The 22,198-nt window shown below is 47.6% G+C and overlaps 7 protein-coding genes across 7 annotated transcripts; 4 read left to right on the top strand and 3 right to left on the bottom strand.

Moving 5' to 3' along the window:
* Position 1: 1 nt before the first annotated feature.
* DEP4_3 (FAD-dependent monooxygenase) lies at positions 2–847 on the top strand (the record flags this gene model as incomplete). The annotated part of the gene is made up of 2 exons (XM_031153082.1): positions 2–41; positions 75–847. The coding sequence occupies 2 exons, from the start codon at positions 2–4 to the stop codon at positions 845–847; spliced, it is 813 nt and encodes a 270-aa protein (XP_031002507.1).
* A 506-nt stretch (positions 848–1,353) lies between these two features.
* Positions 1,354–2,713, top strand: LHYA1_G008161 (putative tRNA pseudouridine synthase; the record flags this gene model as incomplete). Its single annotated transcript, XM_031153081.1, has 2 exons — positions 1,354–1,387; positions 1,443–2,713. The coding sequence occupies 2 exons, from the start codon at positions 1,354–1,356 to the stop codon at positions 2,711–2,713; spliced, it is 1,305 nt and encodes a 434-aa protein (XP_031002510.1).
* Positions 2,714–3,351: 638 nt separating this feature from the next.
* On the bottom strand, positions 3,352–6,055 carry MKT1 (the record flags this gene model as incomplete). Its single annotated transcript, XM_031153080.1, has 5 exons — positions 3,352–3,637; positions 3,684–5,137; positions 5,188–5,285; positions 5,335–5,687; positions 5,721–6,055. The coding sequence occupies 5 exons, from the start codon at positions 6,053–6,055 to the stop codon at positions 3,352–3,354; spliced, it is 2,526 nt and encodes an 841-aa protein (XP_031002508.1).
* A 677-nt stretch (positions 6,056–6,732) lies between these two features.
* Positions 6,733–8,108, top strand: LHYA1_G008159 (UPF0676 protein; the record flags this gene model as incomplete). The annotated part of the gene is made up of 6 exons (XM_031153079.1): positions 6,733–6,906; positions 6,960–7,019; positions 7,071–7,124; positions 7,173–7,189; positions 7,241–7,391; positions 7,467–8,108. 6 exons carry the CDS (start codon positions 6,733–6,735, stop codon positions 8,106–8,108), a joined length of 1,098 nt encoding a protein of 365 aa, XP_031002499.1.
* A 4,797-nt stretch (positions 8,109–12,905) lies between these two features.
* On the bottom strand, positions 12,906–14,908 carry kapA (Importin subunit alpha; the record flags this gene model as incomplete). The annotated part of the gene is made up of 3 exons (XM_031153078.1): positions 12,906–13,826; positions 13,875–14,384; positions 14,678–14,908. 3 exons carry the CDS (start codon positions 14,906–14,908, stop codon positions 12,906–12,908), a joined length of 1,662 nt encoding a protein of 553 aa, XP_031002498.1.
* Positions 14,909–15,390: 482 nt separating this feature from the next.
* On the top strand, positions 15,391–17,720 carry pot1 (Protection of telomeres protein; the record flags this gene model as incomplete). The annotated part of the gene is made up of 5 exons (XM_031153077.1): positions 15,391–15,565; positions 15,615–15,754; positions 15,802–16,768; positions 16,835–17,228; positions 17,273–17,720. 5 exons carry the CDS (start codon positions 15,391–15,393, stop codon positions 17,718–17,720), a joined length of 2,124 nt encoding a protein of 707 aa, XP_031002502.1.
* Positions 17,721–18,326: 606 nt separating this feature from the next.
* qorB_0 (Quinone oxidoreductase) lies at positions 18,327–19,266 on the bottom strand (the record flags this gene model as incomplete). Its single annotated transcript, XM_031153076.1, is given in 2 exon segments — positions 18,327–18,503; positions 18,514–19,266. 2 exon segments carry the CDS (start codon positions 19,264–19,266, stop codon positions 18,327–18,329), a joined length of 930 nt encoding a protein of 309 aa, XP_031002501.1.
* Between the last annotated feature and the right edge of the window lie 2,932 nt (positions 19,267–22,198).

Here is a 22,198-nt window from a genome sequence, read left to right as displayed (position 1 = left end):
GATGGGAAAGCTAAAGCCTTGGTCGGGTTCCTTTTGGTCGGGTACTAATTTTAGTATTCACAACTACCCTACAGATTTCTATGAACATGTCAGAAAGGGTACGGTTCGAGTTTATCATGGGGATATTGCAAGCCTCTCTTCACATACCGTCCATTTATCGACGGGCGAAACGTTGAAAGGCGATGCTCTGCACTGCTCCACGGGCTGGAAGCACATGCCATCAATCAAGTTCTCACCACCATCTCTTGCCATAGAACTCGGTCTTCCTAGCGACGATGGTCGATCTAGCAACGACTATATCTCGAAAATCGACGCTGAGATCATGTCTCGTTTTCCTGTTTTAAAAGATCAACCCAACATGACACCAAAGAGAGACCCGGGGAAAATCCCAGTTCAAGACAAGTCAGCGCCGTACCGCCTTTACCGATGCATGATCCCCCCAGCCCGTGCAAATACTCGCAAGTTCGCAGTGGCTGGTGCAATTCTTACTTTTCAACACCCGGCCGTTGCGCAAATCCAAGCGTTGTGGATATTAGCTTACCTTGACGGTATACTTCCAGTTGAAGATTCGATAGAAGAATTAAAGTACGAAACAGAGAAATTTGCCCGTTTTGGGCACTGGAGGTCCCCGGGAGGATATGGAAGAAAGTTTCCAGATCTTGCGTTTGAAACCATACCGTATATCGATGATCTTCTGGGGGATCTGGGGTTGAAGTTCAAGAGAAAGGATGGTTGGCTGAAGGAAATAACTGAACCATATTTGCCAGGGGATTATAAAGGCATTGTGAGGGAGTGGGCTGAGATACGCAAAGAACAAGAGAGAACGGAAGGGCTGGTGGAGGGTTAAAGAGAGGCCAGGCCTTACCTGACCTGAAGGCTCCATTATTGCAGGTCCCAAGATGGTGGTACTATACTTACGCTCGAGGCATGAGGGATGTTTCATTGATTGCCCATTTCAGAAGCAGAATTCGAGTCTAGGTTTCGTCCTTATATGAATCAGTCACTGTGTCGGCTCTTCCACTGCTTCCAATATTCTTTCTAGACGTGACCTGTATATATCCTGTGGATTGAAAATAGAACAAGGTAGCAACACGGTTGAAGTGGCATGAACAGAAACCTAGCTACATGAGAAAGAACAAAGTAATTCATAGATAGATAGAAGTAGCGGTTCGGTGTGGTGGTTCGTAGTGGAATCTAATATGATTGACAACTATCCTGATTAGGACTACCCCCGCGGCCGCATCTTCCGACCGCCGATAGAAAGTTTCGCTGAAGTTATACTTGTATATTGCTCTTTAAACTACCTACATAAGACAAAGGCTGGGCTCTATGTCCGCCAAAAATTTCTGGAGAATGACCCAGGGCAAGGTAATGGAAGGCGTCTTTGGTACCTCTCCCCCACATACCCTCACCAAGCAGAAAGAGAAACTAACGAAGCCCAGCTATCAACAAGCCCAAGGGCCTCTCCTCAGCCCAAGTCCTCCGCGACCTACAAAAGCACTTCAACCCATCCACGCTCTTCGCACCCTGGATCTCTGTCGAGAAAACCAATCGCGACCGCGAGAAGCACAACCAGCGCCGGCGCCGCCGAGAAAAGGATATACAAGTGAAGATCGGGCATGGAGGCACGCTCGATCCGTTAGCGACCGGTGTGCTGATTGCAGGAGTTGGCAAGGGCACAAAGTCGCTACAGGATTTCCTATCATGCACGAAGCAGTACGAAACCATTGTGTTATTCGGCGCGAGTACAGACACGTATGACCGGGTTGGCAAAGTGCTCAGGACAGCGCCATACGAGCATGTCACGCGAGAAGTAGTCGAGGCCGCGCTGGGGCAGTTTAGGGGCAAGTTCATGCAGCTGCCGCCGCTGTTCTCGGCGCTCAAGATGAACGGGAAGCCGCTGTATGAGTATGCGAGGGAGGGCAAGCCGATACCGAGGGAGATTGAGAGGAGGCCGGTTGAGGTGCTGGAGTTGGAGTTGGTGGAATGGATGGAGCCGGGTACACATACGCATCAAGCGCCTTCGGAGACTGGAAGCGACACTGAGATCAAATTCGCGAATACGATTTGGTCGCAGGAGAAGGTCTTACCAGGAGGTAGCTCTCCAAAAGGAGTAAAGAAAGAGGATGCAGAAGTGAAAGAGGAAATCACAGGGACAGAAGACGTCCCAACCCGCAAACGCAAACTAAGCACCGAACAAGACGAGTTAATCCTCGAACGCCCGTCCTCCAAACACCAAAAATCGTCAGAAGAAGAAGCAAACAGTGCCACCATGTCCGGTGGTCTCGCAGCTCCCACAACCACAGACGCCGCACTATCCTCCACCCTGCCAGAAGAAGCACCAGAAAAATCAGTACCAGGTCCACCAGCAGCGCGCATCCGCATGAAAGTGACCTCCGGCTTCTACGTCCGCTCCCTCGCGCACGACCTAGGCGCCGCCGTCGGCTCCGCAGCCCTCATGGCAGAGCTAGAGCGCAGCAGACAAGGTGAATTTGAGGTCGGCAAGAACGTACTCGAGTACACTGATCTAGACAAGGGAGAAGAAGTCTGGGGCCCGAAAGTGGAAGCTATGCTCGATGCGTGGAACCACAAGCGGGGAGACGTGGAGGAAGGGAGATCGAGTGCGCCGAAGAAGGTGGAGACAGAGGCGAAGGTCGAGGCGGACTCTGTTATGGGCGAAGCGGTCCCAGAGGCAGTAAATGCGACTTCGTGAGATGAAGGATACAGGACGAGTATGTTGCGAATTCTCCATGAAATAAAATAAATAAAACTCCGAGAGAGGAGACAGCTGCTTATGCTGTTAAACAGCAACTTAGGATTCAAAATACGATAGTCCTCATACAGTAGCGTAGCTGCCTGCCATGCAGCTTGTACAATAGAAAATAAACTCCATAATCAAATCACATCAAATCCTCCTTTTCACATCACACCTCGCCTCGTCTCCGCTCCACTTCCACCTCCATATTTAAATCTCACTTTACAAATTCTCTCGTATCACATCATAAACTCAACTACCTCCTCCCTCTATAAAAGAGAATAAAGAAGGAAAAGAGGAGGTGATTCATACAGGGGATGGATAGTGAGACAATCAGTCACTGCTAGAAGTCTCTTGAATGATAAAAATAATCGCCATCAAAATTTGGATCATTTCGGGTTGACGACATCTATTCTGCTTCTGTGTCAAAACTACCTAAGGCTATATATGTTGTCCCTTCTTCAACTGCATATTACTTTCAGGAATATGCATAGTGCATGAGATCTTGCCAGACCTCGGACGTGCATAGATAGATATACTAAGTACTAACGGCAGCGTAGCCCAGCCTAATAGTGCCGCCCAACCCCAATCTTCCCCTATCGTCTCTCCGCAAGATACGCCTTCGCACCATCCCAAGCCTGCTTATCGGCCTCACCAATTTCGTCTCCAAGCGTTTTCACGCCCTCGTAAACTGCATCGAAGAATTTGAATGCGACATCAAGATCCTCCACAAAGTTCACACTGTTAGGGAGGTACTTCTCCTTATATTCTTGCTTGTTTTGCTCTCGCTTCTCGGCTGGAATGTCGAGCTTCACGAAATCGTCGAGGTAGGTTTTGACGGCAATGCCAAGGGCGATGTCAACATCGGCTGAGAATGGTAGACTATGAAAATTTAGTGGTAAGCTTCAGTATGAATAAGATGTCCTACCTTTGACCTAGCTCGGCCCAATCCTTACGATCCGGTGTTCGGGAAGCCTGCCCGCTGAGGAACATGGATGCGATCACCGCCTCTACTAAATCTCTGTCGGCCTCACGAATGGCTTTGATAATTGAATGGTAGGCAAGGAGGTTTAAGCTCAGAGGGCCAGTGTAGCCAATACTCTTATGTCGAAGTTTGAGAAGGCAAGAAGTTCGACCGATAAGAATACACTTCTCTTTGTCCTCATCTGTACCTCGCAATGGCCCACCAATCAAATCGGGGCGGCGGTGGCGAGAGTTAAGGTTGTCGAATTGTAGGAGCTCAAACGCAAGAAAAGCTGCTTCCTCGACGTGGTGAACATCATCGTACTTCTTGATGGTGGGACCAAGAGCCTTGAGGGTCGTTGCAAGAGCTTTTCCCCAATTAGTCAGTTCGTGCTTGTCATTAACATAGCCCCTAAGATGGAGGAGTCGCCATAAGGCGCTGGACAGAACTTCTGGTTTAGATTTGAGACTGTTCCTGCCTTTGTCTTTGAGAATAGACTTGACAGCAAACTCTTTTTGCTGCAGGGAAAGAACTGCGAATGAAAGTTGGCCAGCTTTCAATCCAAGGGCGGTTTCTTGCGGCTTCAAATCGGGGTCCTTGACTCCCCAGGTATCCGCCTTATCGGTTGTAATAGGAATCATACTGCGAGGATTAAGAGTTTGTTGGGCGCTATCGTCGAACCAATACTTTAGCGTGATAGTCTTGTGTTGGAAGACTCGATGAAGTCGAGGCACGATCAAGGCAGCTGTGATCTCTTTCAAAGGCACCAATGACCTGGTAACCAGTCTTCGATACTCATCAGATGAAACGCCATCGAGAGTTGGGAACACTAGGGTCTCGAAAAACAAGAATTGGTCCAGAAGTCTGTGTCCAATCAAAGCTTGTGAGAGGTAATAGTACAATTCGGCCGGCAGTCGCAAACCGAGGTATTCCTGATTGTCGCCGGTGAGAACATCTGAATGCTTCACTTCGAGTTTGCCATCCTCGTGTACGATGCAACAATGCTTCACAAGCATCTTTGCTTTGCGATACTTGTCGAGCCATTTGGGATCTTCTTGCTGCAGAATATCGCTGAAAGCATTACAAGTGCTTGAGACGGACTTTTCACTTGTTCTTAGAAGATTGGCCGCATCTTTGATTGATGCAGGTTGTTTAGTAATAATTGAAACGTCTTTGAGCGGTGGAAATGGGGGCAAAAATGATGTTCCGACCATCAGCAAAGCGTCTGCAAGCATCTCAGGTGTGACTTTCAAGTGTTCCAAAATGTCGGATTTCAGAACCCCATAGATGAGTTTGTCATCCCAGTCATCGCCTGAAGGTGGAAATATAACCGCATCATGGATATCATAGAGCAGCAGCTCTTGCGAGCCCATAATAGCGTCGATGTAGTGAGTCTCAAGGGAGAGTAGGTATGCAAGCTAGAGGACATTAGTCACAGATCACACTACACACATCAGAAGCGTCTCACCTGAGCGCAAGCACTGAATGGAGCGATCTTGAAGTCTAGATTCCGCTCAAGGAGTACATCCTGGAGTATCTTGTACAGCTCTTGAGCTCGTATCGCCCCTACCAGATATTAGCAACCATGATCCAAGAAGCATTGGGCAAACCTTACCAGAAGCCCCGAATGTTTGAACAGCAATCTCAGGGTGAGTGTCGCCATAATATTTCCACGCCCTTGATGTCTGGTCAAGTCCTTGCTTCGCCTTGCGCAATGCGACTTCGTTCTTTCCAACGTTTGATTGACCATCGAACACAAAAACGGGTGTCATATTATTGCTCTTCCACCGATCTAATTCCTCACCAATTTGTTGCTTCAAGGTCAAAGGATCTCCACCGAGGGCGGCAAGGAGTGGTTCGTTGGCAGACCCGATGATCATTTGTTGTAGGTAGGCGGTGGCATCGACCCCAATAACAGAGTTCTTTAAATCAGCAATCTCCATCTTCCTAGAAACACGGTTAGAAGAGCTGGCAGACGTGACAGGGTAGTGATATACTTACACCTTGCGCTCAAGAATATAGGAATCGCCATTGCGTGCTGGTTTGGTACTCTGGTCAGTATCTCTCTGGTCGTAATAAGTCTCGTCTGTAGTAGCAGAAAGGACAGTCATGTTGGGTGAGAATGTCCCAGAAGCCGCATATTCCCAATCGTTGGAATCATCACGCTCGTACTGGGAAACAAAGCCAACAGAGCCGCCGGGACTCTGAAGGACCGTTTGGGGGTATTGGCTGGGAAAAAATTGCTGGATCTGCGGGGTGAACGGGAATAGCTCAGGGGTATAATAAACACTATCGGGCGAGAATATCTCCAAAGAGTCGAAGTATGGGTCATCCATGGTGTCGCAGTAACGAGACGGCAGAGGTGGATTGGAGTGGGATGGGTGAGTGAAGTATGAATGAGGACTTACGAGGCATGGCGGGCAGAGCTATTGTGGAAGGTACCCAAGGGATCTTTGGTATGTAAATCAGAGAAGCGCTTTCCAACAGCTTCGAACTTGAGTTTGTCGCAGTTTCCAATTGCGATCGTGTCGGGCTATCGAGGGAAGGAGGGAAGGGTAGTGTAGGGTGTTGCGTCGCAAAGCGTATTCTTGCAGCGAGAGGGAAGTCGCAACTGAAGCAAGGTGGGTGGGTGGTGTGTTCGGCTTGAGCAATGTGGTGGGGTATTAGATTTGAAGCAGTATTCGAGAGTAAATGGTTATGGTTGTGGGTATGGCTATGTTTATGGCAATTGGAAGATGTCGAAGTAGAAGTATGCGCGGTGTAAATGGGAGAGAGAGAAAAAGGCGGAAGTGATAAGTTCGCGTTCGCTGGCTTGAATATCGCACGAAGATGTTTAAAGATCGATCGTCTAAACGGAAATCCAGGGGACAGCTCCGATAGGGCTTAGTGTGATCTTAGCAACGTCCCGGGGCAGGAGCACGTGAGCGGCAGCTTATCATTCTTTATCGAGCCCATTCACCCCTCCCCCTTTTTCTTTGCTTGCAAACACTGACTTTATATCTCACCTTCAATCATGACGACTAATAGTGGTACCGGCCAGATTCCAGTCATTGACATCTCAGGCACCATACCAGAAGCCGAAGTAGCCAAGCAACTTGTCGACGCTGCTGCAACATATGGATTTGTTTATATCAAGAATCAAGGGAAAGACATTCCTGTGGAGGCAATAGATAATACATTTAGTCTGGTATGAGCGTTCATAAAACCCTAAGCTCTGATTATACTAACTTTATTTCCCAGTCAAAAAAATTCTTCTCCTCTCCAATTGAGGAAAAGGAACCATGCAAGATCACAGAAAATGTACTGTCCTGCTACGTTTCATAACGCTTATCATCAGCTAATGTGATCAAGAACCGAGGATGGTCAGGGATGCATTCAGAGACGTTGGATCCTGCAAGTCAAAGGGTATTCTACTCCTTCGCATAACACATGCAAAGCTAACTTCACTTCAAGGTCGGAGATTTCAAAGAGTGAGAGAAGGAATCCTCAAGTCCTAGTATTGTTCTAACAGATATATCTAGAGCTATGAACCTTGGAGAGTTTGTCCAAGGCAAAGCACAACAACCATTGCCTCCCGCGTTTGTAGACAAGGAAGCCGACCTCGACGAATTCCAGAAATACTGTCACGCCATGATGATGAAAATCCTAACCCTCTTCGCAATCGGCCTCCAGGTACTCTCCCTATCCCTCTCACACCCCCCCCCCCCCCCCCCAAAACCACTCTCTCCATTTCTAAACATATACTAGATCGATCCCTCATCCGGCGGCTCGACCTGGTTTTCATCCCGCCACATCGGCGGCCCATCTGGATGCACTTTACGCCTTCTCCACTACCCCTCCATCCCTTCCTCCTCAGACTTCAAACCCGAAGTCGACATCCGCGCCGGCGCCCATTCAGACTACGGTTCCATCACGCTCCTCTTCCAGCGCCCGGGTCAACCGGGCCTCGAAATCATCCCCCCAGATTCTCAACCCACGAACCGCGATTTCGGCGCCACTGCAGCATGGACGCCCGTGCCCGTCTTCCCTCCTTCCACTGAATCAGATCCTAGTCCGCCTATTCTTGTTAATATCGGTGATTTGCTGAGTCATTGGACGAATGGGCTGTTTAAGAGTACAGTGCATAGAGTGGTATTTCCGAAGGAAGGAAGAGAGGGCGGTGAGGATAGGTATAGTATTGCTTATTTTGGACATCCGGTGGGGAGTACGGTGTTGGAGGCTGTGCCGAGTGAGATAGTAAAGTCGCTGCGGAAGGAAGGAGGTGGTGAGGGCGAGTTCGTGAACGCTATGACGGCAGATGAGCATTTGGTGGGGAGGTTAAAGGCTACGTATTTGGGGATGTATAGGGATGGTGAGGGGGAGGTCAGCGGGAAGGTTGCGGCTGCTTGATTCTGGTAGATTACCTTATAAATCAAATATTCTCTACTCCTTATCCCCCGGCTGCAAGTTCCTGGGGAGCCATGGTCAAGTGGCGTGGTAATATTCTGTGTTAAGTCAGTGGAATTGCTGTGCCAGCAAAACAAGTCGCAGGTAAGCTGTGAATGCTTTACTTGCAATAAACACACTGAACGATTTGGCACGCAATATACATAGGCTGGCTAATAATAGGCGAGTAATGAAATCTTAACAGTGCCCACATGAATTAGATGAGTGAATCGGAGTGTGTGGCCGGTGATATAAAGGGACCACTCCGCCGACAAGCCAGAGTCCATCATCCTGACGGCAACAAGCATCATCAACCTCAACTTGAACCCACAAGGTTTCACGCCAGAGCCAGCAGCGTCAACTACAAACCCACAACACCAAACCGAATCATGTCTTCCGTGCCCTCAAACACATTGGCAACCAATGCTCCGGCAAGAATAATGGCAGATCCTCTATTCACCCTGTTCCCGAAGCTTGTTCTGGAACTCCGAGAAATTATTGTAAGTCACTCTGCTGCGCGGCTGAGGATTTGAGATTCCAAATTCTTCTCCATCTTGCTGACCCGAGAACCTGCAGTGGAAAGAAGCACTCCCACAGCAGAGACTTGTCTTGATAGAAGACCGCACGACGTACCTAGACCGCCTGCTTCCCACCCGAATCGCGACAGATCAGATGCTAGGAAAACACTTCCACAGCAAGACGCCTATCTCTGCTCTATTGCACACCTGTGCCGAGTCCCGCCGCATTGCACAGGAATCGGGCTTTGTGCTTGCGTTTGGCCAAGACGGGGCTGGAGAAAATGGCCGTCTCTGGTTCAATTTCGACCGGGACGTTCTCTACCTTCCATCTGGACAGTTTGAATACAGATCTCCCGGATCTTGCGTTGATACTGAGCGTTTTGTATACGACTTGGACACTTTCATTGGGCCGCAGCAGAAGATCAAGAGACTTGCACTCCGATCGGGTATAGACGGAGTGAAGGATATCGTGCGGATTCTCCCATTCAAGTGCTTCTCGGAGCTTGAAGAGTTTATCGTTGTTGTGCAGCATTGCGGAAGAGATGTTTCCTATCCAGATAAAACTAAACTGAGAGAGCAACGCGATGATCCATGGACTTTGATGGACATCAATCAGGCTGATGATATTGATGGACACTGTCTTATTGACGGAGATATCTTCGAGGTTGTGCGGGATGCTAGAGGGGTGCCTGATTTTGGGGACGTGGACCGATTAATCAGATGGGTATATCAGGATAAACGTGTCACCATCCCAAGCCTGAGAATGAAGCAGGTCGTGCCGGAGAGTGATGTGCAGGCTGTAATGAGGCAGAGAGCGGAGTACAGGAGAAAATTCAACGAGTCTAAGGTTGCTGAGTATAAGGACGGTGACCCCTGGCCGCAGTTAGTGACGAGGACGTTCTTTCTGGCTAACCGGCGTTTGAAATTATACCCATCAAACGCGAGATAATCACCCTCTAAGAAAAACTACCATGGATCTCTAAATCTATCCCACATCTTCTTTCTTTCTACTTTTCTATCCCATCCAACTGCTTCCCATCGTGCTCCTCAACTATGAATAAACACCTCTTCTATCTCCCAGAAACTTTTCTAAATCCATAACGTGAAATATTGCTCAAGCTAAACACTTCGATCAGTATAATCACCCTCGTATCGCAATTATCTACTTGCGTTGTCAATACATGAGGCCGATAAAGAAGTAGACTTGGCTAGCAGGCGCACTTGAGTCAATGTGAATAAGTGAACGTCCGAATTTCATTAGAAGTTGAAAGTAAAGGTAAACTCCATATAGTACTTCCTAGACCGGATATCCTTTGGTTCAGAATGTAAGTCTTGTAGACGCGCTTATAAGTCTCTCACGCCTGACGTTTCATAGAAGGCATTTTAGTAAAGAGAGAATTACGGAGGCACAGGCTAGCCCATATAAATGCTAAGGACCTGTTTTCTAAGATAAGGCGGGCTGCTACGGTACAAGCTGGGTTAGCAATCACTATATATAATGTAAGTTTTGAGGCGGAAGAATTGAATCAGGTTGATGTAGTAGGTAGGGAGTACAAACCATACTATTATACATGAAAACACGATGAATGCATGAAAGGTTTACAAGGGGTTATATGGGCTTTCAACCGGCATATGCATCAAGCGAGAAGCCTTACAGGCCAGCAAAATGGAATGAAAACATGTGATTGCGTAGCGTATGTGGGGAAGGGATGGGAGTGCGTATTATGGGGCAGGTAGATGATTGTAGTCTCTTGTTTCATTGACAAACAGTACTGTCGCGTATATACATAGGAGTTTGATTTGGAATCACATGCTTCTTTGTATAGAAGCCCAGTGCACTTCCCGCGCCTTCAACACAACCGGAGCTCTACTATCCGGCACCAAGATCCCAATCCTGAACCTCGGAACCGAGCTTGTCTTTCCATATTGGCGAAACTTCGATTGCACGGAATCCTGGATCCGTACCTCTAGACCCTCGAACCAGGTATCAGATGCCTCCCTACTATCAATTGCAAGATCAAGGCCTACAAACCTAAAGCCCCAGTCATGATAGTCCTTATTTTCCGAAAAATCTGCTTTCAGGAACGTCCACTCCCTCGGTCTGAGACGTCCACCAGAGCTCTGGTGACCAGATGGCGCAGCGCTGCTAGAAAAACGAGTCTTGATACCGGCGATGAGTGTCCAACACTGGTGCGAGAATCCATGCTGGGGTAGATTCCGTGCAGCCTCTGGATTGACGCAGATTCCAATGTCGTGTCTCGTGATGCGCAACGAACGTTGGCCCTCGTTCCCTATAATGACGAAGTACTCCTCGATGTTGTGCAACTTGTTGAAGAATTCATCGCTATCGAAGACATTTGGTTTTAGATCTTCGGCCTGTAAAGAATCAACATGCTGGTATATACTCTTGCCGCTTCTGAAATCGATACTTTTCTTGGTAGAGTGTGGCAGCTGCCAAAACAGGTCTCTGTGGGGAACGGATGAGTAGAAAACACTACTTACCACTCTCCGAATCGAAAGGCACTGATCATCAGTCAAATAACATTCAAGCCTTACCTGCTTACGGCTATTCTTTGTGCCTGGTCGTGGAAGATACAGCACATATTTCTTAAGGTTAAACCAGATACGACCCTGCGATGACAGATAAGTTAGATATATATACGATACGTTTTTAAAAGCCGGACAAGTGGATCATAAAGGCCACCCTGGAGTATCTGAAGTTCAAGGAATAGGAATAGGAATTGAAGTGTGTTTTCCAATGTGGTCCCCATTACACGTACCTCCCCCTCATCCTTTTTCCCAAACTCCAACCTCCACCCAGCATCCATGGCAATCCTCCGAGCCTCCCTACAAGCATGAAGCATCCCCGGAATCGGTGAGTTGCTAAACAGGTAATCATCAGGCTTATCATCTAAAAATCTGTGAATCACCCCGCGCACAATAGAAGTATGCTGCACGTGGACGAAGCGCCGTTCGGGGAGTGCTTGCTTCCAGATCATCTCTTGGAGCTCTGTAGCTAGCCTTGGAAACGACTTAAATGTTGTGGCTGCGAGCATCGTGTTTGGTTCTGTGCTGAATTGTGGTAGAGAGACCATTGTTCCGTCGTGGGTCGACATTTGGAAGGACTTGTGGGTGGTTGAGGATTCGTATCGATATAGTATTCCCGCTTATTGTGACATGAAGGGATAGCAGAGAGATCCTCAGGGGTAATATAGAAGTAGGGCTGATTGTCTACCAGAGTATCGTACATGTGACAGAGGTGTAGTGTTGTAGAGTTGTAAAAGAGGCCCCCAGCTCCCCCAAAACCCAGCTGGCGCTAGTCTCGGTTGGCATGCTATTCACTTCACCACACATTGACAGCCAGACATGATCGACACTTATCCTAGAGGAAAATCAATGAATCATCATCAAATAATCCAAATACAAAGTTTTCATCAACGGTCATGGGTTCAAAAGTCGTTTTATAAAGGTTTTGTGCTTGTTGACTTACCCCTTTCTACGCGAGGCAGTCAAAAAGCCTAGGCTAACCATCCCTACTCACCTGCTAATCATTCGCTCTGGGATCAAATCACAAGAAACAAACAGATATCAAGCCCATATGGGTTCCAGCGCCGGAGAGTAGGGATCAATTATTGTTGAAGTTGGGGGGCGAATATTAGAGCAAGAACGGTGGTTACAAATCTTTAGATAGTGTTATAGCAAAAATAGATCATCACATGTAAATCATCACATAGCCATATGCCAAAAATAATTGCTTTATCATCCTTTCATTTGATATCGAGCGCTATCCACATGGCCTCTCCTCCACATGCATCTCTCCTTTCACCCCATTGGAGTAGGAGCTTTCAAGCGACCATACTCATAATAACTACTGGTCTGTAGTCTCAATATTTCATCTCCAGAGATCAGGAACTTTAAAGCTACCATGTCTCGATCCATAATATTTCGCAATAAAACGCCTGGGAATGTGCCGGGGGTGGTAGAACAAAGAAAATACATGACGGTGAATCTTTCGCTAGTCGTTGGTCACATTCGGGAAGTGGAAGGCGGTTATTTCGCAAGGGTTGTGCTTTTCGTAGGGCGTGTATGTCGTGTTGAAGGTCTTCGGGGGTGGTCGTGCATGAATTGGGGCCGCTGAATTGGTGAGGGGTTCATCAATCTGAATTAGAAAGCTGTATGTGGTGCAAATATAAATGGAACGGCCCGAAACAGGCACAGAAAATGTCGACAAATACATGCCGCTTTACATATCCATCGAGTCGCCGCCGTTAGCATTGGCGAAGTTAAAGCCACCGCCACCTGCCGCGTTGTTGGCGCCAAATCCAAAGCTGCTCTGATCGCCGGCAATGGTTTGTTGAACATCATCTGTCGCCTCCTCTTCATCCGAGAAGTACTTTTCGATCATGTTGTATGCCTTCATGTAAATTTCCTCGTTGGCATTGGTTTGGCAATCGTGGATCTTCTCCATGCCTTGGCATTCCTCAATGAAAAGGGCGTATCTATTGATGCTCTCTTGGCCTTCGCCAGCGGCATCCTTGTCCATCTCTCCGACCTTCAAGATATTCTCAAGACCATCGAGGGCAACCTGAATGATTTTGTTATCCGGGCAAGCAAGCAGGTCACACAGTGGCTTGATGCAACCCTGGTTAACAAGATATCGAATCTGCTCAGGTTTTTGAAGTCCACCTGAAGTAGCGTTCGAGATGGCCCAGCAAGCCTCTTTGCGGGTCTTCAGGTCGCCGTTGGAAAGCAGGTGAATCAAAGGTGGGATGATGTTGGCATCGATCACAGCTTGGATCTGAGTGGAGTTGCCGGCGGTAATGTTGGAGATGGTCCAGCAAGCCTCCTTGCGAATCCCGTCTTTGCCGGAGCTCAAAAGCGAGAGCAGAGCTGGAAGAGCACCATTGTTGATGATGACTTGAGTCTGGACGTCATCACCTGTCACAATGTTGCCAACTGATCGGAGTGCAGGGGTCTGGACAGAGGTAGAAGCATGCATGAGGAGCTCTACGAGACGGCGAGGGATACCGGCTTCGATAACGGCCTGGATCTTATCATTGGCCCCATCGGAAAGATATGAGATAGCCCAGCAAGCATCAATCAAAACCTCATCGTCCAAGGAGTACACAAGCTTTGCTAAAACTGGTAGGGCAGGCAAGATCTGCTGGACTTGTAAGCTTTAGATGGGAAATGGAATGGAGAAAGTACTTACGGTGTTCCAATCTGGCTGTGGGGTTTTGCCACGGCAGAAGTTGCTGAGAGTCCATGTGGCATTGCGGAGCATGCTCAGCTTGCGGCTGTCGCCCAAAAGGTTCAAAAGTGGCTTGAGAGCACCGCAGCTCAGAACGTAATCCCGGCATGATGGACTGTCACCAGCAATGTTTCCTAGAGCCCAAACAGCTTGCTCTCTAACATCAGGTTCGTGACTGCCTAACAGCTCAACGAATATTGGGACAGCACCAGCCTCAATGACAACCTGCGTTTGTTGCGCCGAACCTGAAGCAATGTTGGTAAGAGCCCAGGCAGCTTCGAACTGCACGAGTGTATGAGGTGATCGGAGGAATACGACGAAACGGCTGACAACTCCAGTCTTGATGACCTCTTCAATTGGCGGGTTGCGCTCCTTGGAAAGCAGCTTTCGGAATTTCGTTGTAGCTTGGATTTGGAGGTCAATCTGGTCCGAGAAAACACCCTGAACCATTTGAGGAAGGTCCTCGTTTAACTAAAAACGATAAGAACATAATTAGCATTTGCATCTTTAAAACATACAATAAGGGATTTATGCGGGGAAGTGCTCGTGCTGTCCAGGTGCTCCTTGACAGTGGAGCTCTCAGCGGCGGTCAACTCGCACAAGCGAAAAAGCAAATTCCACTAAGCGGTAACCCCACCAGGGAGAGTAAACAGAGGAAGAGAGCATGCGACGCCAAGGGCTGTGCAAAGGCTTGGAGAGCCGCCGAAGAGCGCAATGCCTTGTCCTGGGGTACAGTGGGTAGATAAAATGAGTCTGAAGCTTACCTGACTCTCTGTGGGTGCGGTATCATCGTCGCTATCCGGCTCTGCGCCCAGAGAGGCTCCAGGTCGTTCCCCTCCTCCGATGCCTCGTCTCTTTGCCAGGTTCTCCTCACGCTTGGCCTTGCGAATCTCCACCTGCTGCTCCTCACGACGGCGTCGCAGCTCTTCAGGCTTGAATGTGTTCTTCGCCTTGAACTGGGTACGACGATGCTCGGGGATGTAACGGTCAGCCATATTTGCGGAGGGCTGTAGGCGCTCTGAACGATATGGCTATGCGATATGGACTGATCAATGCGAGGTGATCAGATCCTGCTCGTTGCTCGTGGCGTTGAGAAATTGTGGTGTGAGAATGAATTTGAGTTTGAAATGGGTTCAATATTCAAAAGAAGCTCAAAGCAGGAGCAGGCGCAGGGCAGGACGGGCAGCCGCTTTCAAAAGGAAAATCCACGCTAGCCGTATCTGGCTAGTAGCTACACTAACCACTTTGGTTTAATCGCATCGCGTCCTTCCAAACGCGTCTCCCCAAATGGCAAAAAGAAGCATTCAGTTATTTTGAAGGATAGCTTCTCTGGATTGTTGATATCCATGGCTATTTGCATTTGCGTTTATGCTTGCCATTGGTTTGAGAGTTCTGCTCTGGCGTAGCAATACATTTGCTCATCCGCTGTTTCCAAAAGTCAATAAAACGATTCACAGCAATACCACAAACCGTTACGATGGACAGCACTCAGGAGTCAACACTAGCGTCTTCCGAGCCTCCTCTACCGCCTGGCTTTAAGACTATTGAACAAATTCAGAACTTCTCAAGTGACCAGATTAGAGCCAAAGGGCAGGTCAGTGTTATTGGGTTTCTGCAGGATTTCCGAGAACCATTTCAAACTGGTGGCACAGGTATGTCTTTCAATCCGATTCGAACATCTCAAGCAAATAACATCTATAGACCACAAATGCACGCTCAGGTTGAAGGATCTTTCAACTTGGTCCAGTACTTCTGGATTGGACATTGTCATTTTCTGGCCACTGAAGTACATGCCGAAAGTATCAAACCCCGGTGATGTGGTTCTGGTGCGAGGCGCAAAAGTAAGTCCCTTTGTAATAGCTGATTCAACGCGGTCTTATTTCTGCAGGTGCAAATGTTTGGCGGAGCCGTGCAACTGATCGCAAACAAAAATTTCACTCAGTTTCACATTCTGGCTGCCTCGAATGTTCCACGTGAATTAAAGAGCGTTGCAAGTATTCCTTGGAATACATACGGTCCACCTCAAGGGAAGTCTGTAGCTCCCAATACAATCGATTTAGCATACATCATATGGGCGAATTCTCATAAAGCGGACCTCGCCCTGCCATCGAATCAAGAATTCCAAGAAAATGTGAGCAGGTCCGCAAATGTTAAAGATAAATTCAGTCTTCTGCAGGATGTGCAGAGTGGACGATTTTATGACATTATTGGCAAGATAATCAAAGTCTACGAGGGCTCAAGAGAAGGGCTGTCCGTTTACTTATCTGACTATACGCAAAACGATAATTTCTACAATTATGAGTGGAACAAGATTCAGGATGGTGGAGATGAATATGGGTACACGAAAAGGAAGCCACAGAAGGAACCCGACAAATTATGGCCAGGTCCTTATGGGAAGATGACCATCCAACTGACTCTCTACGACGCTCAGGCCGGATATGTCCGGGAACAAGTCAAAATCGGCCAGTGGGTCTTGATGAAGAACGTTCAGATCAAGTATGGAAACATGGGTGGTTGCTTGGAAGGAGTTCTGCGGGGAGACCGTGATAAAGCTGAAGAGTTGGTCAAGGTGGAGATACTAGAACAGTCGGAAGATCAAGATCGAATTGATCCAAGGCTGAAAGAAGGAGTCCGTCGCAAACGCGAGCACGAGAAAAGGTTCAAATCCCAAATTCAAGCTATTAGGGATGAAGAAGCGTGTTTAGGAGACAAGCGGAAGCGGGGGGACGATGGAAACGGTGATGGTGAGAAGGGTAATCACAAACAACGAAGGAGGGAAAAGCGAGCCGCAGCTCACCGCAAAGTAGCAGAGGCTGAGGCAAAGGCTAGGAAGAAGTTGGATCTAAATGAAAACAGTAAGCAATACTCCCACACGACGATATAATTTCTGACCTCCAATATAGTAAGATGCGCCCATCCAGACCTGCCAATTCAATCTTTTGCTGAAATCCAAGAACCACGAAAGATCCTTTTGGATGATGGCCAGGATTACATTTCACCCTTCACCAATTGCAAATACAGAGCCAATGTTCGCGTCGTAGATTACTTTCCACACAGAATCGAAGACTTTTCTGTGGGCTATCGTGCCAGTGAATATGAAATGCTGTCAGACTACAGTGGAGATGAAGATACTGATCGCGAAGAAGATCTAAGGACGTTCAGAAGTGGACACGGATTCGCCAAGAACACATGGGAATGGAGATTCGCCTTGCAAGTTGAGGATGCTACTGCTAAAGATCCAAAGGATCGCATGTGGCTGATTGTTGACAATCCTGCTGCGCAAGGATTATTGAACCTGGAAGAGGATGCTACCAGGTAAGATGACATATTATTTTAAGAGCCCATTCTAACACAACCAGCCTTCGAGGAGATAAAGAACTGCTAGATAAACTCAAAAGACAGCTCGACATATTATGGGGCGATCTCGAAGAGCAAAAGTCAGCAAAGCAGCAACTGGAAAAGACGACGAATCTTCCATCAACCTTCGACTCAACAGCTTCATCCCCACCACCCACTCACAACGCAGGCGACCAACCCGACGCAGATGACAGTGACGACGAAAACATATCGAAGAGACGAAATATAGAAGATACAGAACTACAAGACCGTGCTCCAAATGAGATGGCAACGATAAACCCCATGAACCAAGAGGGTGATAGCAAGCTGGCACCCAGAAACAAGCCTTTCACCTGCTGCATCAAGCAGTACGGCGTCAAGGTAAAGGAGAAAAATCCATCAAAAGCCAACGCAGGGAATGGGGAGAGGTGGGAGCGGAGATTTGGAATCTTTGGCACGTCCATCTCATGAGTGTGTATCTAGGACCATAGGCGCTATGGCATGTTTTAAGTATACCCAGATTAGCTTTGGCAGAATAATTACACACAAAATCCAGAAAGAAGATCCTGCTGATATAAAGAAGTGCGCGTCGTCTCAAATGTCCACGCGAAACAAAGTTGATTCACTTTTCACACTGCAACTGCAACCCTTTCAAGGCATGAATGCTTTCTTTTGTTGCATGTCGATAGGTTCCAGGTTCAATTTCTAGACTTCATTTTGACCGCTTTTCATCTCCCTCGTCGCTGCCGAACCTTTCACGTAACGCTCAAATTTCTGCCGCGCTTTGCAAATTCGTGTTATTATACTCCACAACTCTGAGACCGGGTGCCAGGATCACTTTATTATGCAATTCAAATAATATTTAATGTCTCGCCGGCATTGCGGTTTTTGGATCTCCGTACGCTCTCTTGGTGGAATTTTTTATTGTTTATCATCGAAATTTGGCATGCAGCTTTCCATGATTTGTTTGGATCCCTGGCGGCAATGTCTTGGAATTTTTCCTATTGCACTTCTGTTTCCAGGATTTCTATAGAGACATCTACCCTAATTCCTCTGCCACCATGCTTCCAAATTGAATCAAACACCGAACATCTCCTTCACCGTCTCCTCGACCGGCTTCAATGTCACCCCTCTACTCGCAAGTAGCTCCCCCAACGTCCCATCCCGAATCTCACACTCCCCCTCCTCCAGCGCGGGGTAACTGCTACTCCACCACTCCACCGCACTTCTCTCCCTCCCTCTCCCAACATAATACTTCACATACTCTTCCCTCCCTACAACCATAACCCTCAGCTCCCTCCCCCCTCGCCCTCCCCACCAACCCCGCAATCTCCCGCAACGACCGCCCCATCTCCGGCGGCGCGCTCAAATAAAAAGTCTTCCCTGCCCACGTCTCACTCCCATCCACCAAAACCAATGCAGTCCCGAGCCCCAAATCCCGAATCGCAGTCCAGCAGACCCTGCCATCCCCCGCTAGGATAATCTCGTCTCTCTTATCCCCCCCAGCAAGTTCAAAATACCCCAAGTACAGCGGCCAGCTCTCACTATACAACCCCTCCCTAATAACCGTGACCTTCACCCTGCCCCGCTCTTCCAACCCTCTTAAATACTTCTCCGTCCGCAAGTGCGCACGCATCACGCCCGCGCTCGAATTAGCCCCAAATGCCAACGATGTATAATAAACATGCGATACACCCGCGGTGACAGCCGCGTTTATAGCGGCTATATGCGCGCTCTCTCTCCCTTTACCCTCTGGCGCATCGTTGAAATCCAAGGCGATGTTGGGAGTGGAGACTAAGAATAATTTCTCGCATCCGGCAAAGGTGGCTGGGTCTGGAGCGTTGAAGTTGAAGTGCCGGAGTTGGGCGCCTTGCGATTTGAGGGTGTTCCAGCGGGGTGAGGATGGGTCTGAGGAGGTGCAGAGGATTAGGCGGGAGGGGGGTAAGAGGTCGTGTTCTTGGATTGCGGAGAGGACTGCGTTGCCTAGTTTGCCGGTTATGGAGGTTAGGGCTAGCATTTTGGGAAATCTTCAAGGGGTTTATTGGGGGGTGGAAGAATGGGGAAGCGATATAAATAGGGGAGAGGTTGTCTGGGTGGGGTTTCGGCGTTACTGTACTGTAAATCAGCTGATGAACGCTGATACGTCATTAGATTTCAATTCAAAATAATCGTCTTTATACTTGGGGTTTTATAGATTTATATCGTGGAATTAAGAGTGGGAATCAGTGCGAGGTTTGAACGAGCTTGGTGCGAGGCTATGTGGATGTCAACTTGGCTTGGTGAATATCGGAGTTAAGAGAAAGGAAGCCTAGTGAAAGATCAATGATTGATAATCTTGAGACAAAAATAAAACTCGATCTCTTCTTCAAACATGTCAATAGGGCTTTTAGGGTGTCTTGAGCAGACGTATGTCGAAGCTACAAGTGTCCATAGATTAGTTATCATTTACCTCCTATAGTGTTTTACGGCCTTCTCCATAAAAACATCTAATGGTCCTCATGCTAGATAGCTTCAAGAGGCACACCCTATTGTTGACTTTTAATGTCCCACGCTGCCTAGCACATTATAAACTAGTGCCATTTGTCCTATCTACCGTGACTCCGTGAGGGTTCTTTAAATAGCAGCGGTTTGTTACAGCGATGGCCGTAAAACACTATAGGAGTTACACGCGTATAATTTTGAATCCACAATTTTCAGGAATATATGGTAGAAGCAGCCCATCCTCCAAAAGGCTATAGTAGATTTTTGACTTTCACTGTGCCGGAAGCTTCCTGGGTTTTGGTAGGAAGAAATGCTTACTCTCACTTGTTACAATAAACATGGTGTATATTAATTAGTCCTCCTGGCCCCTCCAGTATCCCCCTCTATTTGTCAAGTTCACTCAGTACAAGCTATATTAGCCAAATTTTCTCGAAAATGGGGAGCTCAAGTCAATAGACGGTCGATTGTCATGTGATCCGATAGGTAAGGAAAAGAAGGGGTTGCTTCTGCCATCCTGGGCCGCTGGGAAAAGATTTTCTCTTCCAACCTTTGACCTCCTTCCTTCTTCCTCGGATTCGATCTCTTTTCCCATTAATGCACTTTGCCCCTACTTCGGGCCTTCCCAAATCCTCGCTCCTACACGAATTGCTAGACTTGGTCTTCGGAAGTTTGGCTACAACCTTGCCTTTACTGCTGCACTCTCTGATTCTAGACGGGCAGTTGACTTCGAGTATTCACTCTTTGAAGCTTCGAGAGCCCGTTGCAACGACCTCTTCAAGTAAACCTTTTCAAATCTCGCAGCATACCAACGCAGAACTTTGGACAGTCCAACTTCTTTATCCGACTAGATCTACCTGCTACGACAAGAAAAAGCTTTGCCATCATCGAGACCAAATTTAGATTTCTCTTTGCTAGTCTGGATCATCAAAACATCCTCTCTCAATATTCACTTGTCAACGTCGATCTCTCATATTGTATGTTTTCCTCCTTGAAATGATGATACACCAACTTATGTCAATCACGCAAATGAGTCAAAAGCCTATAGCTAATACGAAGCAGGGCAACAATGTCTCCACAAGAGCATGGCATGGAAGTTGATGTCGTTGAGATTCAGACACAACTTGCCACAGCTATTTCCGAAAGAGATCAAGCACGACAGCGATGTGACCAACTAGCTTCAGAGCTTTTGGCTATCACAAGCCCCAGCCAAAAGAAGTCTCAGTTTCTGACCATGATCCCCTTGGAGATTCGCAACGCAATTTACACTTTACTTCTCCAAGACAACGTTCTTTCTGAACGCGCCTCTATTACCAACGTTCGGAGCTATCATTTGACACCAGAAATTCTGCGAACATGCCGCCAAATATATGAGGAAGCCTCGGGGATATTATACGGATCAAATAACTTCTTCATCGACTGTTCGCACTCCTCTATCATCTGGTCACCCCTAGCGAACCACAAGGAAGGGGTTGTTTTCGCAGGACATGTTATGAAAGATGAGATGCGAAGTATCTCTGCAATCAAACGAGCTCAACACTTAAAAGTCCTTTTGAATCCAAACAAGACTAAATGTGACGGTGGAATTCGAGAAAATCTTGTCTACTTGTGCGAGATGATTTGCGACACTCCTCGGAAGTCTATTGAGTTGTCGATTGTTCCACGAGGGGAGATTTTTCGAGCCGATTACATGGAAGATCCAACGCGTGTTTCACAACACACTACGACGAAAAATCTACTATTGCCGCTGCGCATTCTTCGAAATGTCGCGAGTTTTAAGCTGCAATACGTAGACGAAGATGAGGTCTTCCACCCCTCAGGAGATGTCTCTCAGCCAGCCCCACTCCTTTCCTGATGCATTCGAAGCTAGCTTGAAAGCACTGGTAGAAGGCAACCAACCGGTCACATATGTCTTTAAGATGTATGACAATCTTGTGGTCTACGCTCAGAGCTTTGAGCTGAGCACGAAATTCAAAAGACAAATGGAGCCAGAATTTGGACGTGGCCGGATATATTATCCCGACGTAATTCATACCTTAAAGGACAGCGAAGACAGTTTTTCATACGATGTTGGTAATGATAAAATAGTTGACATCCGTGAGTCGAAATATAGTCATGATAATTGGACTATCGATAGCCCGTTCCTGAGCCATCCATTGGAGGAAGCTCTTAGGTACGCCAGTATCGCTTGTGAACTTCAAGGTGCCAAGACATTCAAGACATATAGAGCAACCGTGCTTGAGATCTTGGAACCACAATATCAAAAGATTGCAGAGGCTAGAAAAGCTCTGGTGGACTTTGTCAAAAGTCACAAAGTTCGTTTTGGTCTCCTTGACGCAAAATCCAACAACATCAGCGTCAGGTGGCGGTGGAATACAATGAAAGAAGTATTTGAACTTGCTCTTTTGCTCCTAGAAAACTATGCCAAAAGTTTCGCACGGGATATGCCTGACGAGATTCGAAGAAAAATC

This window comes from Lachnellula hyalina (assembly GCF_007821495.1).
Source record: "Lachnellula hyalina strain CBS 185.66 chromosome Unknown contig00165, whole genome shotgun sequence".
Lineage (NCBI taxonomy): Eukaryota > Fungi > Ascomycota > Leotiomycetes > Helotiales > Lachnaceae > Lachnellula > Lachnellula hyalina.
Note: the sequence above shows the minus strand (reverse complement) of the source record. Positions and strands in the feature narration are given on the sequence as shown.